We start from the raw sequence: 27,971 nt of genomic DNA on the forward strand, positions 1-27,971 counted from the left end.
ACAAAGCTGCTCAATAGAAAACCGCATAATCAAATTCACAAATATATTCCATATGTAACCAATTATTAAGTAGGAAACATAGTGACATCCAACAAATCTGCTAGCTCTTATAGTTAAACTACTCTCATTTCACTCAAACATAATCTATCAACCCCCGCGACTTGACACATTTAGGATTGGATAAAATAGACACATCTTGGAAAGAAAAGAAACAACATGAGTAAGATTTCCGAATTGGGATCTTGATCGTCCAACAGGCTAAAATTCTTGGTTTTTTGTGATATCTACCAACTTCGAGCACCGATTCTTTCTTTGTTGGTGGGGAAGACAACCACATCGTTGTCCTCGCTATTCCTCGCTGGCCGATTGATTCCGACGACTTAACGACGCTGCGACGCAGCAGCAACATGCTCATTTTTGGAATCTTCAGTGACATGGTTGGATATAAAATAATTTCGTGACTTTGTTCATCTTCTGGAAAAGGGATCATATCCTTCTTCACCAGCCTCCAAACTTGTGTTAAATGGTTTTTTCTCAGAGGCATTCTTGAAGTTTTCGGCCCTATTTTTCTTGTTCATCTTTGTCTATCGCACAACCTTAAGGTCTTTTCCCTTTGCCTGCCTAGAAGCCTCTAGTTCCTGGAGTCTTGCCTCGATCCTCTCCATTTCTTCCCTATTCAGCTCGCTCTCTGCCACATTTGTGCTAACCAAAACAGTAGATAATAAATCCTGATAAAGTTTATCTACAATAATAGAAGATGAAAATAATGTAGGACTATAAATTAAAAGATAACTAATTAAACACGACCTAAGAAGTAAAAAGGGCCGCTAATGTCATAAATAAGTAAGAAAATCAATTAAAAAGAAATACAAAAGGAGAAAATGGAAACATCCAACAATGAGTAAACTAAGATGTCTCCAAAACTAAAACTTACGTGTTGATCTCAAAAAAAAAGATTGAGAGATATTCATATGTCCAAAAGCGAGTGCAATAGGCAAAACAAATGAGAAGATACTTAAAGAATGAGTTCCAAGTCTAAGAAGAATTTTGCAGCCATGGATAAATGACTCAAAGGATGGCAGCTTGCGACACTCTGTTGAAAATCGGGTTCTACCTGCTATTATACCTTTGCTACGATGGATCGCAGTATATTATGCAGCCATGGATGAATGACTCAAGGATGGCAGCTTGCGACCCTCAGCAGAAAAAGGGTTTTACCTGCTATTATACCTTTGCTACATTGAAGGCAACATTTATACTAAATTCAAATGAGTCAACGTGCGAGAAGGCTTTGTTATATGTATGTCAGAATGAAGTTCTAGTTGTATACAACAAAAATGACCAACAATATAGTCTTGTATAGAGTTTGAGTATGTACTGATCTTTTAGACTGACACCAAAGACACGGAGCAACATACTATGAGGTACTTCAGTTTCGAATAAGAATGGGTGTCCATCTTTTATAGTAGATATTTACAGTAACTGGATTGTGTCCAAATTCTAAGAAAAGTGGAAGTGTCTGACATGCAGTTGACCCTCCTCCTATATCTGGGATTGGGACCAACAACGCAAGAATGTAACTTGCATTGGCGGAGTTAAAAATGTTCTTTAATAGTTGCAATCAGGAATGGGTTGGCCTTGTGATTGGTGTACAGTAATGGCAAAGCTTAGGTCGTTGGGAAATCGCTTTATAGTACAAATAAAAGGTAAGCGTGCATCGGACTTTAAAAAAAAAACTAATCAGCACTTGTTAATACAAATAAAAAAAAACAGCCATTGGAACTTGCAACTGTGCGAGTATCCAAATTCTACTTAAGGGGGGGGGGGGAACTAACCATAATGTTTTCTATGAATGGGGATAGTCAGAGGGATCATGCCTTAGACTCTCATCAATGTATTTCAACATTCTATTGAACGGAGGATCATGGCTAAATAAGTTCAGCAAAAATATGTCTATATATATGTCATTAATTCAACTCTAAATCAGTTAAGAAACAACAGATTAGCAAAAGGTCCACATAAAGCAAACACCACAGGTGGAGGCACATAAATCTTCCAGCGTAATATAGCTGCATAGTCTATTACTTGATACAATTTAACCCATGCTATAATGAATAATCATATCTTAATCAAGGCATCATGACAGGGGCACTCCTGTTTCTTAGACAATTTCAATTATTTTTCTGGCAAGAAGAAGGTAAATCCGGAGGATGTGCATTATATTAATCTTGGCAGTCCTTTAAATATTAGTTGCCATCCCTAGTTCAAGGATGATGAAATGAGGTTTCCCTCTATACTCCACATCCTGTTTCCATTTAATGGAGGATCGCTAGAACATAAGTAAACAAATAACTAAGCAATAACAAATGGAAGATCCAAAAGAAGTACAACAATGAGAGGAATTGAACGTATTCAATATTGACCTTGATGCTCTTGGCTGTAAGCTGTAACACTCGGCTTCTTCCCAATCCTCTATTATATGTAATTGAGCAACATGCATTGTCAGATTGAGATGAATGCAAAGCCTGAAAAATGTAGCCCATTATGTGCCAGTAACAAAACCACATAATAAACAAACAAATTTATGATGAAACTGAGAATACACCATATTAAAGTTCTGAAGTAAATTAAACTCAACATTATACGACAGTTAAATGCATATGAAGAAGTTGACAATCAATTAACACATTCTATGAAGGTTAAAATATATTGTATTAATCTGATTCGCTTTACGCATAACACAATCCTTGGTAAACTCAAATTTAGAATCCTTTCAAGCATTGATTCTACTGAGATACTTTTGTTCCGATCTCTATAATCACACGTTAATACTTCACTTATATTCACTATACATAACTCATTGTGAGAACAAATATATCAAATACCCCTATTCATTCATTAGGAAGCAAATGGAAACAAAACCATAAACATCATAGATGTTTCACAATCATTGTAAACCCTCATCATCGAATGCATAGGAAATGACATAATCATTTCATAAATTAGTACATGATAAATAATGAAAAGGGCAAAATAAAACCTTAGGAAGCAAGAATTACGAATCTCCATATTTTGATTAGGAAACATTATCAGCGTTCAACTGACCGCTGACTTATAAAAGTATCATTGTCATTGGAGCAATAAGTTCTTCATTACATATCATTTATGTGGGTCAATAAGAAAGGCATTGGATAAAAATATCCCTAGATGATGATAATAGTTAAAAAGAAACTATATTATATAATCAATTAAAGGTTGGGAACCAAAACAAATACTATATGCCAGTTTTTTTTTTTTATAAGGGCATAGAAGACTGTACCTTCTAATCTTGAAAGGAAAATTGGGGACGAAAACAATCCTAAAGTACTTGTTCCCACCATAAACTGCATGTAACAAAACACCTAGCACATCTATGAAACCCAGTGCTTATCCTTGTTAGCCTTGTGGATCGAAGCGGTGTTCTTGCACGCGTTTTGAGATTGTGATTATATAAAAATTGCACAATCAATCAATTAATGTAAAAATGTAATAATGCATTAAAAACCAATCCTAAATGCTTGTGAGAACTTGTAACCTAAAATTATATGATTGCCAGGCACAGCTAAAACTCGATTGCTTGTGATTCTAGCCTGATGTCGAAATTTTGTAAAGTGCGTTTGTGTTTGATCTATGAGCGAGGGGATAATTTCCTCAAGGATGCTGATAATGTAAAATAGTAAATGACACATGACACCATTGGCTCCAAAATCTTGGTCCTGTTTTCCACATGACACATCCATGGATGCCCCCTCCCCTGCGCACTTAAAATGAAAAAAACGAACAAAAAGCTAAGCATGCATGTCTACTATTAATCCTGTTTCTGGGAAACAGCCAATTCACATTATGTTGCAAACAAATACTGATAACTAAGTTTCTTAAAATTAAGTGTAAACAAAATGAATGTGTGACAGTAGTATATAATGAGTTCTTGCAAGAGAGTGCGCAAACACAACAAATTTTAGTGCTGAGGAAATCATATAGTAAGCCGGGTTCAATCAACAAAACAATTATTATTGTCGCTAAACAATTTGAGCCTCTAATGTGAGCCTATAATGTGCCTATATAATGGGAAAACTTTTATATATTTTCAGTTCTATATATAAGAAGATGAACAAATAAACTATGTTTTCATTGGCTGCCATTTTTGGATAAAAATAAATGACAACCTTATGTAAGGAAACGAAGCATGACAGAATACTATATACAATAAGTTAGAGAACAATTTAGTGTGGACAATATATAAATGTAAAAGTGAATGGGCATAAATGAAGAATAAGTTAAATATGCTACGTACTAAAAGGCAAAGAAGGGGAGAAGTTTTTGGCTATGTTGCATTTAACAATGGTAAAATGAGATAATGTCAAAAGCAATGCATCCAAAGTGCAAGAATAGTTCTTTAAAATGAATGAGATGTCTTATTACATTGTGAGCCAACACGTAAGATGCACAAAGAGCCACAAAAGATTGGTAGCAGACACCCAAGTGAAAATTAATAATATAATAAACAAATAATCCAGAGACCAAAGTTTTATAAAGCACTATGAAATCATTCCCAATAAAAAGAAGACACTAAAGATGTAATTACTATGAAATCTTGAACTGTGTCACACCTAGTGCAACTTTACAATGACTGCTATCACTCTAGTGTGTAATGGTGAAGGTTATTCTAAACCATTGGCATAATGATCATGAAACATAAAATCGTATTGTGTAATCTTTTATGTGGAAATCATTGCCACTAACTTTCTCGTGCCCAACAATTCTACTAATAAACTAATATGTGAATTACATACAAAAGGCCACCTACTAACGACACACTTTATCCAATCCAAATTTCAAGTATATTCTTGGGTGCTCAAAGAGACCCAAGTGGAGAATCTACTAAAATGGTGCGTGTGAAACTCAAAAAGGTATTTACTTAGCATTCTATTGTTTCCAATAGGTGGTAGTGCCATATAGACATAGTTGTTAGAAAATTAAAAAGTTCATATCGCAGTCAACACGATAAGTATAATCAGTTGGCAAACAAACTATATGACAGGAAAAGAATAGAATACGTGATGAGAATGAATATTCAATAACCTTAATAGTTTACTCGTTGGTTTTGAAATAGGTACAACAACGTTGAAGCAGCGATCAATCCACTTCTTCTTATTGTAGGTTCAGAAGTATCTTCTCTTCAACTTAATTCTTCCCATAATTGATTGAGTTGTAAGGATTTGTTCAACCCATGAATCAGTTACTGGCAGAGGATGTCTTCAAAAAAAGAAAACGGGTGAATGTTCATTCACAAATAAGTTCATTAGCAATTAATAACACATTACGTTCAAGATCTACTCAATTTCCATCATAACAAAGGAAATATAATGAAACATAATGAACCAAGATTAATGAAAACATTATTTACACTTTCCACGGTTCATGAAAATAGATTGGAAGAGAGATGAATCTAAAATGGATAGTATGGTTAATAATATAATACAACATTCATAGTACCATCCTCAAAATGTATACCTAAGACAATGATTATAGCAGGAAAGACTAAAAATGGAAAAAATAATAAGTAAAACAAATATAACCTGTTATTCAATAAGATAAGTTATTCAAATGTTTTCTATTGCTTTAGCATCTAAGCAAATGGAGAAAAAAGTCCATATCAATGGAAAAGTAGTAGTGGCTTTAAGCGACAAATAAAAGAGGAACTTCGTAGTAATATTATAAACTCCATATTTAATTACACATTGTTAAGTTTGTTCAATACTCATGGAAAAAGATATGTTTACGGAAAGCACAAATGCAAAGTATAGAAACATCACTCTCTTTTGGTGCCTAGGAGAAACTGGTTCACACACAATCAATTAGAAATCCAGAGACAGCTATAAGCAAAAATACATAAACAATTTTTTTTTTGGATACGCAAAGCCACCAATAGAATAAAACAATATATAATTGGAAGTCAGAAAATTAATATGAAGTCCCAAGTGAAGTCAAGTCAATGGCAACAACCCAAACAGTGCACTTTCTTACTAAGTAATAGATCAGAGTTGTATATTCGGATGTATCTAGATATTTGAATACCTAAGTGTACCTTAAATTGGTCCATAATCCCATTTTGAGCGAAACTGTAATGAAGCATTCCTTCACCCACCCTGTGTTTGAAATTAACTCTAACAATACTAAAATAAATTAATAAAATGTTTAGAAAGAAATCCAAGAGTAATATGAATTAAGAAATACTAATGAAAAGAGAATTAAATTTTTTTTTATCTGTCAATCAATTCAATTTTTTTCTAAACTCTACTTGATAACAAACTAAACAGTGGAAAACAATAAAAGTGCAGTACACGCTTAATTCCACGTAACAGAAAATTAGGAACATAGTGCTATTAGTATTATACTATCAAAATGCATTGGAAAGAATCGAGTGACAGTATAGAGTGAAGCATGTAATGGAAACAACAGAGCAACATGTAACAGAATTAACAATACCATCTATAAAATGAAGAACATAAGCAACAATAGTATGGCAATCCATTAGTATAAAGAAACAAAGAATGCACATCCAATCTAGTTCACACATAGTACGTCTTAGTAACAAATAATGCATTCAACTCTCAGGATAATCACCAAGGACGAAAATTGAAATGAACACACCTGAAAAATGGGAGTTGCGAAACACACACCATTGGATTAACTGTTGATACTGCTATTGTAATCTGAAAGTACAATAAAATCACTCTAAATACAAATCTGATCTAAACAAAAGATAAATGCAAAAAATGAAATTGGGAAATAAACTATGGGCTAAAGAAGAAGAATATATGGGTGAGAGAAAACAAACCTTTTTGATGGTTGTTCCATTTTGATTTAGAAAATGAAAGACATGAAGTGAAAGAACCTTGATTGTTTGAGAGTTCATTCATTTTTCTTATACATAAAGAAATCAATTCCATCAAACTAATGCACATGAACGTGCCTTGATGCTATGCAAATGCATGAAAGGGAAATGGCAAAAGAAAAATACTATGTGGACTTTTATTAAACTACAAACTATGTGAAATGAATTTCAAACACCATATTAAACATGCCTTCTACCAATTCTTATTTATTTATCTATGAAGACATTCTATGTAACAATTAAGAGAAGAAAAAAGAAGACAGAGACACTACTTACCACTTAATTAGCAAAGAGCAAAGGCGAGGAGAAGCAAAGAGTAAGAGGATAACATCATTACTCTCAAATTTATGATCGACTGTCCAGAATCCCATTTTGAACGACACTATTGTTAGTAGTCCTTTTAAGTTCTAACAGCGACCTGTGTTTGACAAAAATACGAAAGCCTCAAACAAATTTTGGGAAGCGCTAATTGATTAATATTAAACAATCCAATAGTAGCAAAATTCAAGTGAAGATCGCCATATTTTAAGGCATAAAAGTTATTTGGGCATTTTTTCAAAGAATTAAAAGTTATGTGGAAGAAAATTGAGGAAGAAGAATAAGAGAACCAGACGGGAAGAAAATGCAATCAAACCTGTTTCTGAAGATCGCCATGGAACATTGTACGCATCATTTTTTAATCTGGAAACGAGGTCTAAATGGTGAGAACAAAAGAAGGAATTAATGAATTTGAGAAAGATATGTGATGGAGTTTCGTTATTTTGCTGGAGAAAGAATTTGTTTTTTTCTTGATGTTAATTTTTATACCTGTAGATAAACTGGTAAAGTACTCGAAAGTCGAAACGGTGCGTTTGTTTCGGTTTATTATTCTGCAAAAAGAGAGTGATTGCAAACCGGGAATACGGGAATACCCTTGCACTTAAAGCCTTCCGAGAATTTCGCGGGTGAAACTTTTGGGTACCCTTTAGATTAAAAAGTTTGGTCTAAAAAATAGAATACGGCAACTAATAAATGGCGGCTAGTTTCCCATTATATATAAGAAGAAGATATAACAATGTATAAAAATCAATACTTTATATAACAAATGAGATTAAGTGAGTCTTCTTCTTTCCACCAGTTGCATGTCTCTTGTGCATCGAATCACGAGGGATACCTGCAAAAATGAGACACCATCTTCACTCATTCAACGATGAAAGATGAACAATAACAATAGAAATGGTTGGTTTGCATACCCATAATTGCTGACTATTGAGAGAGGCGGCTCTTCTTTTCTTCTTCTTTCTTATCTCTGTGAGTTTCTAGGGTGAGACTGGGGGCAATGATTTTTTTTTATAATAATGGCTAAAACCCTAGGGCTTGGTTTTTCACATAATCAAGTGAGCGTTCTGGGCGGTATGTGGGCCCAAAATGTTATTAGGTAGTCTGTCTGTCCTCTTTCTCTCGCCAAACACTCTTTCTTCTCTCTAATATCTCTCTCTCCGCCCGGAACCCATCTCTCTCACTCGGCAGCTCTGCTCACTCCCACTGTTTTGCAGTGTACTAGTATTATTAACTTGCATTGTGAGTACCTGAAAACTTTCTCAATTCTCAAACTTTGAGTGTGATTTATTTTATTTATTTATGGTGAGAAATATTGTGGAAGTTTTGTTGTTAGATAATGTGGTATTAGAATGAGTGATTATAAATGTGATTTTATACTAATCTTGATGTGATCTCGATTGATTTGCATGTAGTTATTAATACATTGTTTTGAGAAGGCTTTATATCTTTTTTGTTATGCGATTTTATATACTTTTTGAACAAGTTAAATGAGTGATGTACAGTTTTATGATAATCACTAGATTGCTTTCTACATTTGTCCACATGTATACTTTAAACTAAGTTACATTGACACGGATAGGTGTGTCCGTATTTGACACGGAGGGATATGAAGAATCGGAGGACACGACAATGTGTCTGACATGGACACGTGGATACATATCCAACACAAATTAATTTCAAGATATGATGTGTCCATGTAACTTAGACGTTAAATCTTAGGACTGGGACACTCCTTGTTCATTTTTAGAAATGTAAGACACTTTGATTGCCCTCATTTATCGTAAGAATCTTTTCTTGTATTCGGTTTAATTTGATGTACAAAATGGAGAGTGCTACACTATTTTGGTATAGTTTGTCACTTTGTTGCCTAGGGACAGGCTGGTCTTACAGTCAACAATTAGAGCTTCAATATGGTCAAGCTCGGCTCGTTTATTTGTTTCTAAATAAGCCTGAAGATGTCGTCAGACTTGACTCATCTTGCAGTATGTGTGAGCTCGAGTGAGCCGAATTTGACTTGATCCCGAAAGTAACTTCACCACTTAACCATTTGTAGAATTGTAGTGAATTAAAACCTAGTTGTCTTCAAGCCCTGTTAGTTTTCTAAGGAGTCTTAGAATATGTGTAGGATCAGCTCATATTTTAACACGAGCTGAGTTTGAACACACCAAGAATGAACCAAGATTGAATAGCTGGACTCTTTTACCAGTTCTATTTGGGACTCTTCATATAACTGTTTAATTACGGCCCTAACGACGAAATATAGCACATGTTTTCGTCGTAAACGATAGCTATGGGCCGTTGTTTTTTTACTGTTTTTTTGTAGTGCTACTTAGATTGTTTTGGATTAGGATGACATTTGTTATATAAATATATGCATCAAATTCATTTATTTATCAGAAAATTTAAGAAGTCATTATCCTATCAAATATTGTATTTTTTTTTTATCTAAAAATATCCAAAAAGCAAATTCCTTTATCTAGCAAAATGCTACGACATAACAACCAGTCAATATTTCACACTCGTTGTTAGCTGATCTAGATTCAAATCCTCACATACAATGAAGGGTTCCTTATTTCCTAACCATACTAGCCTCTTTGTACGTGTCTCTGCCACGTTAACAATCCCCGATTTTATTTTATTTTTCATTAATTTATGGACGTGAAACTACCATTTTACTCCTGTAAAAAGACAAAATAAAAAAAAAAAATAAATAAAACAAAAAATGGCATGAGCTATAATATTCGTGTTTGGCAAGGGGTAAAATCAGAAAAAAAAAATAATGGCGTGATGAATTTACTGTTGAAGCCCTCGTTTTCTTTATAGGAGTTAGATGTATAAAAAGAAATTGAGAAATAAACATCAAAGCTCAAAAGTTACGAAATACACCTTCTCTCAAACTAAAACAGGACTTCAGAATACACGATATTAGTTGTGTGGTTTGAAGAATCAGGAGGGAGGATGACACTTATTCGTTTTGAAGAAGTGCATATTGATAACGCCACATATAATTGACCATGCCTAAACACCTGGTTTCGCAAATCAATACCGACGTACTTAACAGACTGCCCTTGTGATTTGTTTATCGTCATTGCAAACGACAATCGAATCGGAAATTGTCGTCTAGTCATTTGAAATGGTATTTCATTGGTCGAAGGCGTTAATGATATTCTCGGGATAAAGCGTACATTCCCTGCTTTTTCTCCAGTTAAGATTAGAACTTGCACCACGTGTGGCTTTGTGTACACAATCATCAGGCGCGTGCCATTACAAAGTCCATCTGTTGGCGCTATATTTCTCAACAACATTACTGGGCATCCCTTCTTGAGAGTAAGCTTATTGAATGGAGGCAACCTAGAAAGATCGAGTGAGTTCAAGTACTCTGTCAGATAGCTATTTGCGTTACTAATATCAACAACACTGGCAGCGCCTAACTTGTCAGCACCTAAGCAAACAATTTCTTCCCCAGGAAACATATCTAGTGCAGTATCATTTATAGTGTTAATGTCATCGTTGCGTGCTGAAAAGGATAGTCCTCTCGGTCAAATAATTTGGGTCAGCTTCATACTGCTCACTTAGATCGGGATATACATTATTTAGCAAGTCATGAAGATTGCTACAATTTTGAATCTCTGGCGGCAATTGAACACTTTCTTCTGGATTCATTCCAACCTAAAAATTTCAAATGAGAGCATATGAGATGAGTGATTGTGTATAATTTAAAATGGTCAGCAAAAAGCAAGACGCCCATTAGCCTTTAGGCACACAAATTAAGATTTTACGTTGGGACAAATGAACCTCCTCAGTTGACGTTCAAAGTTTATTATAGTATGAGTGATTCAATAAGTTAATACTACTTGCAGCTTATAGGTGTGAGAATGGATAGTGTATACAGAGCATGTCAAAATTTTAAGCTAGAGAGAGAACATACATCTGTAATGAAAAAGTCAGGTATGTTTTTTTTCCAGTTCGTAAACTCAAGGATACACCAGCTTTCAAATGATGTGGTCCTCAGCCTAAATTACAGGAATATCTGGTTGAATAATTCATACGTTAAAAATTATGGTTTACTTGCTTGGAGACAAAAATTACCTGTTGTTGAAAAAGTAACTGTTCTGGGGTTTCAATCTTGTCCTTTCCACTACAGATCATATCAAATCTACTCTGTCATAAAACACAAATTAAAACATGCATATGCTGATATGCTAGTACAAAGTTGAATGCTTGAATATGTAACTGCTAATACATGTACTATCATTTCGTGTTGCAATAGTCAGTCAGTCTGGATTAGATTTATATAGCGTTAATTAGTATCTTTGAGTAGTAATTTCCTAATTGGAATCAACTTAGATTAGATTTATATAGATATCAGATATAATTTAATATATATATCTATGAGAGATCATATCAAATCTATCCTGTCCCAAAACTGCTTTCTCCCCAACCGCTCGATATAACAGCATAAAAAACCAAGCTGTTTTATTATATAGATGATGCTCTACCAAGGCCAATGTAGTTAATGCATGATTTTGTCTCACGATTACTTAAAATAAATGCATGATTTTGTCGTGAAATATATCCCATCATTTTTCAATAAATTACAAATAGTATTCGCAGACTGTTATGCAAACCTCCAATCTGAGCACACAAATGAGCACGAGGTTTTCATCCATTTTAATATTCAAAGAAATATAAACAAATACGGTATTTTTAAACAAGCAATTACGTTGGATTACGGGAAGCAAATTATCTACCATCTGAAAGGCAGCACGGAAAGCATGTAGCTGAAAATTCTGGACAGCAGCGACTTTGTTTAGAAGTCTCCATCTCTCTGCACTCTAACAAAGAAAAGAAAATGCAATGTCAATTTCTTTTGACAACAATTGTGGCGTTGAACAATGTCACGTTCAACTGTCAAGAATATTACCAACTGTCATCATCATCACAATTCACAAGCCTAACACTAGTTGATTGTTTTGGTTTGCCATATCCATCTATTTCTTTCCTTAACTACTAATCTACTTATTACAAGTTAGCTAGAAGGATATCACCACCAGGCCTGAAGGATAATCATACCTTCTATGGTTGATTTCCAATTGGTATCATGTTGCCTCATATGTTTTTGTGAGACAATAACTGATTCGCACCTTAAGCCCTTTCAGGTGTAAGATTTACATGTCAATGTTACAGGCAACCAAAGAAACTTACATGTCAATGTTACCTAACAAGCAAGATCGCGTGCACTTTTCTCCAATGAAAATCCAACCAAATCAGCACAACTCATTGGAAAACCCCTTTGAGAACTGACATTCTCAAACCCTTCATCGGATAGTAAGTTGTAACAACAATTAATGCTTATCACTGCTTTAATCTCTTCACAGTTCAAAAATGTCCCGAATTAATAAGAGAAACCAACATTTTAGACTTCGAAGTGCACTAGTATATATATGTCAAAGGAATAACCAACAAACACTAAAGTAAGAACATTATATCATGTAAGAGGGGGATACAAGAGAAACAATATATGTAAGATTTTGATTAAGGAATGCAGGTAGGGGTCTGCCTAACCCCATAGCTATCATTCAAAAAAAAAGAGCATTATATCCTACTTGCACCAAAATCCAATGCGAAGGAAGGACACTGGTTTACTGTTTGGCAGTCATAAACGATTTCAAAACATATGGTCACACACTCACACATGTAACAAAACTCACCCACCTTCTACACGAGTTAAAGCAACAAATAAATACACGAGTTAAAGCAACAACTGCAACTAACTCAACGAAAAAGACTTCGGTCCTCAGCGCTTAGGACCGAAGTGTGTCCAAAACGGCTGAGGACCACACATTTGGTATTTTTTTTTTTTTTTTTAAATTTTTTTGAAGACTTTTTGTGTGAAAATGCTGATGTGGATACCAAATGTGTGGTCCTCAGCCGCTTTGGACGCACTTCGGTCCTAAGCGCTGAGGACCGAAGCTTTTCTCCAATTCAACCAGTGCAATTCAACCAAGAAAAAATACATGAGTTAAAGCAAATAAATAATAATACACTCATGTGAACAAACCCCAACAACTTTTTCTTATGTTGACCTCAAGTAACCATGGAGTCATAAATGTGCATCTGCCAATCTAATGCCTACTTCAAAACCATCAAAGCACATATCTCGGTTCCACAACCTCCCAAAAGACCCAAAGACCCGAAGGTCAGAACTTGAGACCCGAAAGTCTCAATTGTAAGAGTGATGTTTCCAAAAGAAAACGCCCCACCAAATACACTACAAAGATGCGGCAGTGGCCTGACTGAAATTCATGCCAATGTATCAATATACCATGGCGGATAGAAAGGAAGAAACAAAGCGTGAAACATGCAAATGAAAGGATGAAACGAGTAGTTCAAGTAGCACAAACAACACACACTGTGTCTGTGATAAAATCAGATGACTCAAATTTGAGAGTTTGGAACTGCTACTGCTACAACCAAAAAGAGCAGAAAATGAACACCAAACAACACCACAAACTATATACAGGCCAGACTTATAATAGGTTATATAAGGCACTGCAGACCCAAATTGGTGAAGAAAAAGATGATCAAATTGATGAACTCCTTCAAACAATCCTGAGTGGATATGCATCTGACTATCTGAGCACTTGACTCTTGCCGATCGAAAAGTGATGTACCGATCCCGAGTTCAAAAACAAAACAACCATTTTTTCTTCTTCTTCTTCATCTCTGCCAGAAGTGATTCTAAACAGAGAAAATCAAAGCGAAAATTTATAAAAAATGCTGGGGGTGAAAAAAAATTGATAGGATTTGATTGAGTTAGGTTGTCTACGATGAATTTGGGGTAAGGAGTGGACTAATTTCTGATTGAAGTGAGAGAATTTGGCCTATAATTGAGTGATTTGGGATAATTTTTAATTCCATTTTCTCTTCATTGATCTCTTTTTAAGAGTTACAAATGCATACTTGCAGTAAAGGGTGAATTTCCGATCCTATTATTACACCAATTAAAAGCTCCCTAAAGTTGTCTCCAGCTTTCCACTATCCTTGAAATGGAAGACTGTAATAACTCTGTATCACCAAATTTAAGAATCAATACCGGGCCAAATCAAATTGCAATTAATTTCACATTTCTCTCTTAGATCTGACTTTTGACTTTGCCACGGCTGGTTCTCTCTTAGTCATTGGATTGAACGCCATCTTGCGTTTGAGTGAATTTGGATGTCAACTATATATATCCCCTCCCCCTCTTCCTTATCGCAGAAAATCCTATTTTCTCCCTTCATACAATAATGAATTCATGGCGTTGCACTATTTGTATGTTTGTTTTCTTTGCAATATTTCATTACAATGGATGCTTGGGTTGTTTGGAAGAGGAAAGAGTTGCTCTATGGAAAATAAAAGCTTCAACAAAATGGAATCTTACGGATTGTCGTCTCTCTCCTTTTTGCACTTGGGTTGATGACAAAACAAGTGATTGTTGTACTTGGGAAAGAGTTGAGTGTAGTAATACTACTGGTAGAGTGATCCAACTCTCTCTTCACAAAACATACATTTTAAACAGTGAAGAATACAATCAATTTATGGATGTATCCTTATATACTCCTTTTGAAGAGCTGCAACATCTAGACTTATCATACAATATTGCTCATTGGGAAATTGAAGGTAGATACTGACTACTCCTCATTTTTGCACTTAACAAACGATGTAGCCCTTGGACTTCCAACCATTTCCAACTAATTAATTTTTATTTCCCTATGCTCTACTTGTAGATCTTGAGAGATTATCCAAATTGAAAAAGCTGGAGGTCTTGGATTTAGGATCTAACGTATTCGTCAACAGGAGCAATACTGCACCTTCAATTCCAACAAAAGTGCTCTTTTCCAACAAAAGTGACAAGAGCACTGTTCCGTTTCTGGGCGAACTCAAATCTCTTAAGACTCTTATTGTTAGCTATAATAATTTAGCAGGGTCATTATCGGACTTTGCCAAAGGTATGTGATCGTACACTTTATTCGTTCTTATTGATTTGCTGCCACATGAATAACCTTTCTGAATAATTGATTATTAATTCACGCGTTTCATTATTTTTGCTGCAGTGGTAACAAATTTGAGCAATTTGGAAGTCCTAGATTTAAGCAGGAATAACCTAGATGACTTCCCTGGTAAATGGTTCATAAATCTCCGTACCTAAAATTTCATTTAGAGTATGTAATATTTGACAATTCTTTACTTTATTGCGTTCTAACCTTTTGAATCAATTTTTTAGATTTGAGAAATATGAGCAAGTTGAAGATCTTAGATTTGAGTCGGAACAATTTCTCAGGGAGGATTCCTCCGTCGCTATGGTCATTGAATTCTCTGGAGGTTTTATCCTTGGGTGATTCGAATACCAAAGACTCCATATCAAGTAAATCTCCATCAAGTGCCAATGACACTTTCATTGACTTGTCTTTTTGGATAACATGGTTTATGTTAGCTTCACTAACAATATAATCTCTCATATATTCTTTATAGGATTTTGTGAATTGACGAGGCTCCAGGAGCTAGATCTTAGTGGGAACAAGTTTGAAGGGATCCTTCCTCCATGTCTCAATAATTTGACGTCTCTTAGAATGGTAGACTTCTCTTATAATCAACTGAGTGGAAAAATTCCTTCATCTCTTACATCTAACCTGACATCTTTAGATTTCACTTAATGGAAACCAGTTTGATCAAAATTCAGGGGAAACGCATATCATGTCATTGGCTAATCATAAAAATCAATTAAAGGTTCTCCGTTTATCACACTGTAACCTTAACATGTCAACAAGTGACCTTCTAAACTTTCTCCATAACCAGTATGACTTGAGAGAAGTAGACCTCTCCCATAACAACTTACATGGAAAGTTCCCCACCTGGTTATTTGAAAATAATTCACTGATAAATCATTTAAATTTAGCAAACAACTCAATTGACGGTGATATTCGTTTGCCATCAAGTGCTATGGTGAACTTAACAAGGATTGACATCTCCAAAAATCAAATTCATGGAAAACTTCCAACAAATATCGGTAACATATTTCCAAGCCTGTGGAGTCTAAATTTGTCTAAAAATAGCTTAGAAGGTAGAATTCCAAGCTCACTGGGTAACATAAAAGAGTTATGGAATTTAGATTTGTCGAATAATAACTTCTCAGGAGAAATACCAGAGAGCTTGGCCATGAGTAGTCGCTTATCAGTATTGATACTATCAAATAATAGACTAGATGGTCAAATATCTCCTAATCTTTTTAACAATATTTCGTTGTGGACTCTACGTCTCAATGGTAATCAATTCACTGGAATTATCCCAAATCTTACTCTGCCCGAATTCTCTTCTCTACAAATATTGGACCTAAGCCGAAACCTTATATCGGGTGAAATACCTACTTGGATAGGTAATTTAACAGAGTTATTGACACTTGTCTTGCGCAATAATTCCTTTGATGGTCCCATTCCATTAGAGTTCTGCAACTTTGATCAATTAAGATTTTTAGACCTTTCTCAAAACTACCTTTCAGGTCCCATACCTTCTTGTCTGAACTTGCCAAACTTGCAATATATGCATTTGCAAGTAAATAATCTCACAGGATTAATGCCAGAGGCATTACTCAAAAGCCCAAACTTAATGACATTAGACCTTAAGCATAACAACTTATCTGGTAGCATCCCGAATTGGCTTGCCATACTTTCGAATCTGAGAATTATTCTTTTGAAAGGAAATCATTTGAGTGGTTCAATTCCCCATGAATTTTGTCAGCTGAATAAGATAATTATACTGGATCTTTCCCATAACGCGTTTATTGGACCAATACCTCCGTGCTTCAGCAACATCACATTTGGAAAGAAGGGAAGTGTTGAACATGCATTTGGTGGTCAATTTTTTTTGTCTTCTCCAAGAAGCACCCCGTATTGGTACCCGAATCATTTTGGTGAAGACTGGTACATTCGTGAATCTGAAAGAGACCAAATTTTACTTGATTTTGACGAAGAACAAGAAGAAGTCGACTTCGTGACAAAAAGTAGGTCTGATTCTTACAGGGGTGACATTCTTAATTACATGGCTGGAATGGACTTGTCATGCAACGAATTCACTGGTGACATACAGCCCGAACTAGGAGCTCTAATTGGAATCCGTGCTTTTAACTTGTCGCACAATCAATTAACAGGATCAATTCCGAAAAGCTTGTCAGATCTAAAGCAATTAGAGAGCATGGATCTTTCTCACAACAAATTGAGTGGACAGATTCCATCAGAACTTATTGGTATAAACACATTGGAGGTCTTCATTGTGGCCTACAACAATTTATCTGGTCGGGTTCCAGATAAAGCGCAGTTCAGCACATTTGATGTATCTAGTTACGAGGGCAACCCGTCTCTTTGTGGACTACCTCTGCAAAAGTGCAACACCTCAAAAGATCCAGTCATTTCAGTGACACTCAGACAAGCTGGACTCGCACAGAAGTTTGGGATTGATCCTATCAGCTTCCTTTCAAGTTTTGCAGCTACTTACGTTGTCTACTTGCTTGGATTTGTAATTGTTCTCTATGTCAACCCCAATTGGCGTGGATTGTGGTTCAATTTCATTGATGCATGCTTGAGCTTCATATTTCCATTTTGTTCAAAGTAATCCAATATATTTGAACATCTTGGCTGCCTTGGCAATTTGACATTCCAAGTACCGGTTGTCACATATATTATTTAATCAGGGGAATGCAATTTTTCTTATTTTCTTATGGCATAGCTTGAATGACCAATGCAGCTTGTTCATTAAACATCACAACCTACATAATTACACCAAAGAGCGCTGAAGGTTGAAGGAGTGATCAACGCGGTGATTACTTCAGCTCATTTTCTTTCTAATTAATGTTGCTACTTCTACTACTATTCATCACACGAAGAAAAAAAAAGTTTATTTCAGTTCACTTCAACTGCTATAAATGGTTATGGCACGCACCCAGTTCGCTTCAAATTTTACAGAGAAACATAACATAAATGTATGTAGTGAAAGCTAATAAGCTATCACATCTTCATGCACTCACTTCATTTCTTACTTACTTTACATAAATGTGGTGTCTTGTACTCGATATACTTGATGGTTCAGATCGATGCCACGAAGCGAAGCCAATCTCTTCTCAAGATCTTCAACATCAGTAGAACCAGACCTGCATGTTCCACAATCAATTAAAATAAAAAGAATATGATGATTATATAACAACGTCATGATAGTAGATGCAACTCTTTTTTTTTAGAAATGTTGCTGAGGTTAGACAGACCTCCACCTATATTAGATTCTCAAGTAAAGCCTAGTTACATCTTCCTCTACTAACTCAGAGAGGGTTTTACAATTTACATAGGGGAGGACAGAAAGATATATGTTCCTCATTACAATCTATTGATAACTTAGCCAAAAAGTCAGTAGCTCTATTCACTTCTCTTAATACATGCACAAAAGAAATCACTTCTATGTTGGTAGCGTATCTTTTTATAGCCATGACAAGGTTCCAGCAGTTCCAGGGTGCAGCTTCAATACCTTTCATGATTTGGATTGCTCTCAACAAGTTAGAATTGACTACCACCTTTGTTATATTCATAGATAGGCTTATAGACAAACCTATATGAATTGCTTTTATTTCCTGGTATAACACAGATTTAATAGAGCCACCTCCAGAGAAAGCAAACACCACATTTCCTTATGCATCTCTTCCTATCCCTCCATAACCAACTCTTTCAGCATTCATAGGGGAGGGGGTATCCAGTTACATTGGGTGACTTGTTTCTGCTTATATATAAACTTTAACCCAATTCTATCTGCTAGAATTCTGATAGCCATCAAATCCTTTATGCCTTCCACCTTTACTTCAATATACTGCTTCATCTCATACATGAGAAGAAGGCTTACATCCTTAGCCACCATAGATACACCATTGAACCTCCTGTTATTCCTTTCTTTCCAGATGTAACCAATAGTTGCACATACAAAGACCTTATAAATTTCTGCTGGTGGTGAGTTTTCTCTACAAAGGTTCATAATATCACACCATTCTCTCTTAGAGTGAGAGACATTTGCATTGAGACCAATAGAAGTTTAACTCGAGTCCACACTTCTTTAGAATATAGGCAATCAAAGAAAAGGTATTTGGAGTTTTCTTTATGGCCCTGGCAAAAACAACAAGAAGATGATGGCAGCACCTTTTTGTAGACTAACTTGTCTTGGGTAGGGAGACTCCCAGAAAAGAGTTGCCATGCATTGAAGGAGAACTTTGGTAGTACTAATTTTCCCCACACTAGACTATACCAAGGCACCTTAGCCTTTGTTATTCTAAAACCATCATAAGCCGACTTAGAGGAGAAATCACCTGAGGTAGTTGGAGTCCAAATAATCTGATCTTCAGAGAGCTCATTAAAGATGTCAGTACTCAAGATTGAGTTCTTAAGAGGTCCTTTAGGTAGATTGCGGATGGTGTCATTCCATCTCCCTTGATCAACTAACTCAAACATTCTTGCATCATCAGGGAGATTGATAAGAGTTCTTGCTGCAGAGTTCGTGTGCAATGGTGAATCATCACACCAAATGTCATGCCAAATGTAAGTTTGACACCCTTTAGCTATAATGTATCTTGTGAATCTTTGAGCATACTTTCTATGATTGAGAATAGATCTCCAAGACCAAGAACAATTAGAAGGAATATCCATAGTCCAAAAAAATTTACTTTTAATATGCTCATTCCAAATCCACTTGTTCCAAAGGTTGTTTTCCTTCCTTGCCAGCTTGAAAACTAGACCACATAATGCACCTCTATTCCATATAATGGGATCAACAATGCCTAGGCCTCCTTCCTGCTTTGTATAGAGTAAGTTTGCTCTATTTGTTTAATGCACCTTGTTTACCATTTGAGTGCCACACCATAAGAATTTAATGCACACCTTTGAATTTTGCAATAGAACACTTTTTGGCAAAAGGAAAGTTCTTGCCTACTAAGAGTGGAAAGATGACAAGATGGATTTGGATGAGTTGTAGTCTGCCAAAGATGACACAAATGATTACTCTTCCAGTTTGTGATTCTTCCAGTGACTTTCTCAATGAGGGGAAGACAATCCCAAATACTTAATCTGGAAGAGACTAGAGCAGTGCACTTTCCAATTGTTAATAAGTCCCCAATTGGTGTTAAATATATGGCTTGATGAAACTTACCTTGCCGGGACAACATTTTCAACTTTCTTGGATGATATCCGACCTTTAGGAGCTGAAGATAACTGTTAATTGTACCAATGAGTTAGGAATATTCAAATATGGCCAAATCCTGCAAGAGACGTCATCAACAATCGAAAGACCAACCTGTGAAGCAATATCTACACCAATCTCGTCAAGCACCGATGACAGACAAAACATGCAAATCCACATAAAGATAACAGTTGTATACGTTAAATGTAACTGTAGTATATTGAAAAGACTGATTACTTAGGTATTTGCTAACCTGGTTGGTGAGCTCTTATGTTTCCTCCTCCGCCTCATCTTTGTCCAAAGTTTCATCAATTGATTCTGATAGCATCTCAATCTGCAAAAAAAAATCATAAATAAAGAGCAATGCAATGACTTCTTAACAAAACCTGATAACAAGGCAACATTTCTGTAGTATCCTCAGAAATCCCAAACTCCTATAAGATTTCTGGATGGCTTGACACCAATAAATCCTACGGTAGTACTATGGAACGGCTTTCTGGACTGTCAACAACAATTAAGATCAGAAAATTATGCCCAAATCTTCATGACAGAGACGCACTAAATGCCATAAATTTCTGTGAAACCCCAAGTGGCTCAGCAAAGCTATGGCGAGATATAAACAACTCAATAAAAGCTTTTATCTTTTGAACATTTTTGAACATTGTCAGTGATTTGCCAAGTACTGACTCGTTTTGGAACATTTTATAATATGTAAAACGTCTGTTTCATGTAAGGAATACTTGGACAACCACATGATACATGACTTAGAAGCATTTAAATGGTGCATGACAGGAAAGGAGGATCTTACAGTCATGTCCATTTGTGACAACTCCATCTGAAATTCTTTAATGACTCTTGCTTGCTTTGCAGGTGCCATTTGCTGAAACAAGCCAAGACATAAAATTGATAAATATGCAACATAAAGACAAACTCAAACAATTGAGAAACTGAGATATGTAGTTCAATTGAGATTTCAATCTCAACTACCACTGCCACTACCACCAAGAACACATACTTTATTCATGGCTACCATTGCTTTTGTAGTACCTTTCATTCCAGTAGAAATTGTAGTACTAGCATACATTGCCTGCCACAAACACCAGCATTTAGAGACGTAGAAACCAGCAGAGTTTCATATAGTTTTAAGTCAGTAACAAGGTCTGGACCTGAGTGTGAGTTGCTACGCCTCTAATCTGTGCACAGCTCCCTTGCAAATTAGTAATCTGCTGACGTAGTCGAACAAGTTGACGAGCCAATATTCTAGTGGCAGCCTGCATTATTCATAGGGTTAATTCGTAGGACATTCAGTCACCATACAGAACCTAGGGTCCCAACTTAGGTCTCGCATCACAATGAAATTAACACATGCCCAAACTGATCCCGACTTGAACTGATTTAAAAATCCGCAAATTGCATCTTTCTGAAGAGGATATATAGGGTTAAGAACGTGTAGGCTATTATACGGGATTCAATCCGAAACATAGGATGAGATTTACAGTAGGTTACTCAACAATCAACCAAAAATTGACTCCAAATTGAGCCAGGTTGGACCGAGTCTCAATTTGATACTAGTATCTGAAACTAACTACAAGTCACATTACTCGCATTCACGTGTGATTCTTCTAAATCTATACTTTGTTTAGAAGTCTCCATCTCTCCACACTCTAACAAAGAAAATAAAATACAATGTCAATTTCTTTTGACAACAATTGTGGCGTTGAACAATGTCACGTTCAACTGTCAAGAATATTACCAACTGTCATCATCATCACAATTCACAAGCCCTAACACTAGTTGATTGTTTTGGTTTTGGCCATATCCATCTATTTCTTTCCTTAACTACTAATCTACTTATTACAAGTTAGCTAGAAGGATATCATCACCAGGACTGAAGGATAATCATACCTTCTATGGTTGATTACCAATTGGTATCATGTTGCCTCATATGTTTTTGTGAGACAACAACTGATTCGCACCTTAAGCCCTTTCAGGTGCAAGATTTACATGTCAATGTTACAGCCAACCAAAGAAACTTACATGTCAATGTTACCTGACAAGCAAGATCGCGTGCAATGTTGCCTTCAGAGTCCCTTGTCACAACAGAGACCTGTTTTTTTGTGGTTTTTATGAAGTACTCTGTAGAAATGTGATAGATTACGGTGCAACATCTCTTGTTAGGTCTCACAACTACTTAGTTTAACGACTAGTATTGAGATCATCGCATATAAATCTGGTACATAAAAAGCAACGCTAAAAGGGATTTGGCTGTGCTCATATTGAGACAAATGAATGAGACGCAGGTTGGAGCAAGAGAGGAGGCGGATATACAAATAGCATCTTTCAAAAACACAGCCTAACCCTAACTGTTTAACTGAACCCTCTCATAAAAATCCCACTCATCGGACCTTTAATACAGACAACGGTCAAAAGACTTTTTCCCACTGAGCTCATTTTCTGGAATACATTCCGCAAACATCTATCACTTGCAATTTGAAAATATTTTATAAAATCAGACAAAAAATCGACAACTCCTCAAACACTCATCATTCTCTCTACTGGTTATTTGCCCCAAAAGATTCTGAGAAAAACTAGATTGCATGCACAAGTTGACAAAAGATCAGACATTGCTAAATTTCAAACAGAAGTACTGCAAAGATTAGACAGCTACATTTCAAGACTAGAAAATACAAGACATTCCTGAAGTATAATACAGCTGTTCTCTTAACTATACAAATAGATGTTCTAGTATGAAATCAATCTCCTAGGTAAAACGTTATCACTAGATACCCACAAGCCAAGAAGAACAGAAAACAGTGACTACAAATACAAGTAATCTTCCAAGTATTAAGGGTGTAGTCATCCAGTATAAATAGTCATCAGCAAAAATCCACGACATCATAATAACTAGGATAAAAACTATACCTCAGCACCTTCCTTCTTGGCAGCGGATTTCTTCTTCCTGCCAATTTCTATCCTGTAGTGCTGAAGATACCACTGCCTAAATGGTGCAGCCGCCTACTTGAATGATGGCTCTTCACCAAAGTTTGAGTCCTAACAAGCTCCTTGTTAGAGGCATTGTAAACCACATCAAGAAGACGGGTCTTCCTAGTGACAGCCTCACTTCCCCATGAGAAGTTTCCAGTGTCCAATCTGAGAGCCCTCCACTTAACATTGCCTCCCCTGACATGAATTCTTCTCACAGTTTTGTTGGTGGAGAGCTTAGTGTTAGCAGGCTGGCGACCGAGCTCATACCTTGACAGAAAAATGAAACAGTTAAATAAATAAAGTGAAGTACAAATACAAGATTGGCATTAAAACACATTCATCTATCTACATTCTGAGCAATATACCACACTTCATTCATAGAGCTATTCATTAGCTTCGTATCTGTGTCACTGGTGAAATTCCAAGCTAAATTACACTTGTAACTGATTGCAAATTTTATGTTGTTAATTACAGAACTTCAGATAGTTAAGATTGTTTATTTGTGGAAAGCAACTCAGATATTTATGTCACATATTTCTGATTATTGATGAAAAGGATATTTTCTCATTACGTATTTCTGATTATTCATGAATGGGTAATTCATATTTTCCTTTGCTTTACTTGCTCCCCTCTGCTCAAGGGGCAGAGTCTTGAAATTTAGTGTCTCCTGCTTGGTTTTTCCCTTTGAAACCAGATGTCATTTGTTAGGGTTTTATGTTCTGCAATGCAATGCTCAGATGTGAAATTTGTGCCATGATGAATCCCCTTGATTATTGAGGAAGAATGACTAAGGTGATACCTCAGAATTCTGACTACTCTAAAATGGTTTGCGTTTTCTTTAAACAAATACGGTATTTTTAAACAAGCAATCATACCTTTTATGGTTGGTTGATTTCCAATTGGTATCATGTTTCCTCATATGTTTTTGTGAGACAATAACTGATTCGCACCTTAAGCCCTTTCAGGTGCAAGATTTACATGTCAATGTTACAGCCAACCAAAGAAACTTACATGTCAATGTTACCTGACAAGCAAGATCGCGTGCACTTTTCCCCAATGAAAATCCAGCCAAATCAGCACAACTCATTGGAAAACCCCTTTGAGAACTGACATTCTCAAACCCTTCATCGGATAGTAAAAGTTGTAACAACAACCAATGCTTATCACTGCTTTAATCTCTTCACAGTCCAAAAATGTCCTGAGTTAATAAGAGAAACCAACATTTTAGACTTCAAAGTGCACTAGTATATATATGTCAAGGGAATAACCAACAAACACTGAAGTAAGAGCATTATATCCTACTTGCACCAAAATCCAATGCGAAGGAAATACACTGGTTTACTGTTTGGTAGTCAAGAACGATTTCAAAACATATGGTCACACACTCACACATGTAGCAAAACTCACCCACCATTCTATGATTCCTTGGATTCTAAAATCTAGTTTGGCGTAAAGCAAAAAGATATTGAGGAGTTACCTGAGCATGGTTACCGAAAGGTCTCCACAAGCATGAAGTCCGGCAAGAACTAGTGAAGATTTCAAATTAGGAATATCGCATGAAGGAGGTTGTATCCTCACATCTTGCAGTCTTTCGCTCAAATCCTTTTTAATCTCATCTCGCTGTTTACAAATATCCTTCACGTGCTATACTGTTACTTAAAGCTTTCAATGCGTCACTTGAGAGAACTTGGAAAGCAACTGTCTGGGGTAAATTCAATTCCTTGGTTCCTGTTCTGATAAACCAAAGCATCAGAAATCAATATATGAAGAATGCATAAAAGGAAGTTTATAAAGCTCATGAAAGGAAATCCAAGGTATACGCATGCCTCTGCAAGGTCTGCTCATGATGCAGGCCACAGATAAAACAGGGAACGTAATGGATAACTGAAGCATAAATTTAACATAAGCTTGTTTGTTCAGAGACAAGCGAATTCTCTAAAAAGGAAATTAAATTATGCGAGCCACTCAGCCGTTATGACTTTTGGACTAAGTCTCTAAGGTCCAGCCCCATCAAAGGACGATTCCAAATTCCAAAACCGCATATCCAGAAACACATATAAGGTTGTATTGATTTCCGCATATACCTTGGATTTCCTTAGTACAAATAACAACTCACTATATTTTACGACGTACTGAGATTTACGCATTTTAGCTGCATAGTGCTTCATAATTCGTGCTGCTCTTGCACTAGTAACTGTACTATGATGAGAAGTAGCATCTATTGCAACCACAGATAACTGGTACTGGAAGTTTAATACTTGCGCAAGATAACCCTGACAACATCAATTAGACAGTACAGGTGATGACAGATTTCCCCAAATAGCAAATCTATCTACAAAGAAGCTTCCCCGTCATCTAGCATAAGGTTACTCTCACATACAAGGATGAGGCTAATTTGGTGCAGCAATTTGTTTTGCACAGTGATAAACACTCAACTTAATGTAAATAAGTAACGATTTAATTTGTTTCCCATACCAGCCAGTTAGTTGGAATAGATGCAAATTTATATAAATTTAGCATCTCAACAAATACAAGTGTAGCATAAGGAAATTACAAGGCACCTGACCAGCACCAATATCAAGCACAGTTTGAGCTCGAACGGTTTTTGCAATTGAATTGACAACTGCGGCCAGGATTTCCACCTGTTTAATTAAGAATCACTCTAAACCCTTCAAGAGAAAACATAATAGAAAGGGTCTTAATCCTTAATAGTTGACCCAAAGATCCCAATGGAACTTTATTCTGAATTATAAAATAGGGTATCTAAGAAACCATTGTAGTTGGAAAACCAGTACGCAGGACTAGATGATTCTAGGATTGACTATAAAAGTAAAAAATTGCTAAGTGCGTCCTTAGAGTTAAAGGGAATTCAGTCTACTATTCAACTTTATTGGTACTGCATAGTAATGAGTCATAATAAGCATACTCTCAAAAACAATAAAAATGGCCTACTTCATGTTTTTTCTTCAGATTCATGCCCTGTGCAAGAACCCCATTAACCGTAGTCATATGTAAATCAGGTAACATCTGCAAAAAGAAGGCAATCCATCCATTCTTTATCAATTGATTCCCAAAGCCTATCCTGTAAAGTAGAATGAGAGAGAAGTTAGAGAAGTGGAGATATTAATACATGTGAGTGTATAAGCTATAGAAAAAGAAATGTACATACCTTGAAGATATTAACGACGTGAGAGTCCATTAAAGGTTTATAAGGTTTAAGGAAATGGATAATTGCATTCATCCATTCTAGCGTTTCACTTGCTGTACAATTGGGTTTGGTTTCTTCACTGAAGTACATATATGGGTTTGGTTTCTTCACTGAAGTACAATTGACTGTTGAATATTCTCAGATTGTATTTTCTTTTGAAATGTTTAATTTTTTTAATGGAAGTTGATGTAGTCCGTGTTGCATGATTCTTCTGGATTTGAATTACATTTGAAGTTCTTTTCCTTGGTGTCTGGTGCTACATTTTGCTTCGTGTGAACGTACTAATATTGTACTTAGTTTAAAGTAGCGACTAACTAGCTAGATTACATGTTAAATTGACTTCAAAACCTTGGTGCATTATCCTGATTGCATTTTCTTGGATTCTTTTCATTTGTTTCTTGAAGCATTTGGTCTTTTTGTAGATAGATCTGACTATCACAGTATAAATCCGTATCAGCTCTGCTTACTGATAATACAAGTTTTCGATTGAAAATGTTACTACCAAAATGTTAACTTGAAAAAACATTCTAGTACCGCAACATAAAGAAAAAAGAAGACATACACACTAGCATTTAAACAATTCAAAAGCAAACCATGAGCCTACTTGATATAAATACACATACATAACTTAAGCAACCAATAACTCAAGCGTACAAGGATTCCAAGCTGCTCCCAGGCATCTTTTTCGGTGTCCTTGCCTTCCTTGGCTTTTGCTGCAAATTTTTTAATCTCTTTCTATGATTCACTAGACAAAATTGCAGGTTAAACATCATAGCACAACATGCTAGAGAAAATGGTCAACCTCTTTAGATTTTTCGCATTGTCGAACAGTTATGTTCCAAACTCTGTATCATGAGAAGAACCACTGAACCCACTCAGTATGATCTCCTCAAGGTGGAGGTGAGGGAAATCAAGAAGGTTTCACCATCAGTCCTTCTTTGCTTACTTCCCAGATGAGGAAAACTCAAACAAGTATATTTTGGCTCTGTCAAAAACACAGACACAGGTTCTGCAAGAGTGTTGAGAAATTGGTTATGCAACTTGTAACATACCAAAAGACCAAGACTAAAGACACCAAGAGAAATTGGTTCTGCAAAGAGAGAGGGTTGACAACGAGAGAGGCTCAACATCAAATTATAAAGGGAAGAATGGCGGGAAATAAGAATTAGAGGGAAGAATTGAGGGGCAACTTAGTTGCGTACTCTTGTAAACAATTGAGAAAATGTGGTGCGTGCAAGTCACGTGTTGTGTGAAAAAAATGGGAAAAGTATCTTGTAT

At 35.9% G+C, this 27,971-nt stretch overlaps 3 protein-coding genes and 1 long non-coding RNA gene across 18 annotated transcripts in view; 2 read left to right on the top strand and 2 right to left on the bottom strand.

The window, feature by feature from the left end:
- LOC147519142 (uncharacterized) overlaps positions 1 to 27,971 on the top strand; it is a 101,502-nt gene that overhangs the window by 57,704 nt on the left and 15,827 nt on the right.
- Positions 388 to 6,645, bottom strand: LOC147519153 (uncharacterized). Of its 2 annotated transcripts, XR_015212006.1 has the most exons (5): positions 6,128 to 6,645; positions 5,122 to 5,295; positions 3,320 to 3,800; positions 2,424 to 2,525; positions 388 to 702 (listed from the first exon to the last, which is right to left on the bottom strand). It is a non-coding gene; the product is annotated as an uncharacterized LOC147519153 (long non-coding RNA). The 2 variants fall into 2 exon arrangements; XR_015212005.1 differs by lacking the exons at positions 5,122 to 5,295; positions 6,128 to 6,645 and having other exon boundaries at positions 3,320 to 5,105.
- The window catches only part of LOC147519154 (receptor-like protein 1), a 55,730-nt gene continuing 41,074 nt past the window's right edge, over positions 13,316 to 27,971 (top strand). Inside the window, exons 1-6 of one of the 4 annotated variants that reach the window (XM_086590813.1) lie at positions 13,316 to 14,920; positions 15,028 to 15,249; positions 15,355 to 15,420; positions 15,525 to 15,665; positions 15,773 to 15,873; positions 17,317 to 17,445. In XM_086590813.1, the coding sequence (XP_086446939.1) occupies positions 14,548 to 14,920; positions 15,028 to 15,249; positions 15,355 to 15,420; positions 15,525 to 15,665; positions 15,773 to 15,873; positions 17,317 to 17,322 (909 nt within the window). In that variant the 5' untranslated portion in view covers positions 13,316 to 14,547 and the 3' untranslated portion in view covers positions 17,323 to 17,445. Of the gene's footprint in view, positions 14,921 to 15,027; positions 15,250 to 15,354; positions 15,421 to 15,524; positions 15,666 to 15,772; positions 18,012 to 27,971 lie in introns of those variants that run through there. The other 3 variants (XM_086590810.1, XM_086590812.1, XM_086590811.1) reach the window with 3 other exon arrangements.
- LOC147519155 (vacuolar protein sorting-associated protein 2 homolog 2-like) lies at positions 18,174 to 27,871 on the bottom strand. Of its 11 annotated transcripts, none has more exons than XR_015212014.1 (10): positions 25,619 to 26,427; positions 24,963 to 25,218; positions 24,510 to 24,683; positions 21,667 to 21,771; positions 21,516 to 21,587; positions 21,309 to 21,380; positions 20,752 to 20,834; positions 20,615 to 20,648; positions 20,471 to 20,532; positions 18,368 to 18,440 (listed from the first exon to the last, which is right to left on the bottom strand). XR_015212014.1 is itself a non-coding variant. In XM_086590837.1 (8 exons), the coding sequence occupies exons 3-7, from the start codon at positions 24,570 to 24,572 to the stop codon at positions 20,769 to 20,771; spliced, it is 378 nt and encodes a 125-aa protein (XP_086446963.1). In that variant the 5' UTR covers positions 24,573 to 24,683; positions 24,963 to 25,218; positions 25,619 to 26,427; the 3' UTR covers positions 18,174 to 18,440; positions 20,754 to 20,768. The 11 variants fall into 11 exon arrangements, 7 of the variants coding, with proteins under 7 accessions (XP_086446963.1, XP_086446967.1, XP_086446966.1 ...); XR_015212016.1 differs by having other exon boundaries at positions 18,395 to 18,440; positions 20,471 to 20,522; XR_015212015.1 differs by lacking the exon at positions 18,368 to 18,440 and adding an exon at positions 20,329 to 20,398.

The sequence above is a fragment of the Coptis chinensis genome, chromosome 2 (genome assembly GCF_015680905.1).
Source record: "Coptis chinensis isolate HL-2020 chromosome 2, ASM1568090v1, whole genome shotgun sequence".
Taxonomy (NCBI): Eukaryota; Viridiplantae; Streptophyta; class Magnoliopsida; order Ranunculales; family Ranunculaceae; genus Coptis; species Coptis chinensis.

What these genes read in the sequence shown, in the direction of transcription:
- LOC147519155 (XM_086590834.1), bottom strand. Translation starts at nt 26,512, where the DNA reads ATGTTACCTGATTTACATATGACTACGGTTAATGGGGTTCTTGCACAG. An exon ending in TTGATATTGGTGCTGGTCAG is followed by an intron (nt 25,759 to 26,046) that starts GTGCCTTGTAAT and finishes TGATGTTGTCAG; the next exon opens with GGTTATCTTGCGCAAGTATT. An exon ending in TCAGTACGTCGTAAAATATA is followed by an intron (nt 25,214 to 25,601) that starts GTGAGTTGTTAT and finishes TTATCAGAACAG; the next exon opens with GAACCAAGGAATTGAATTTA.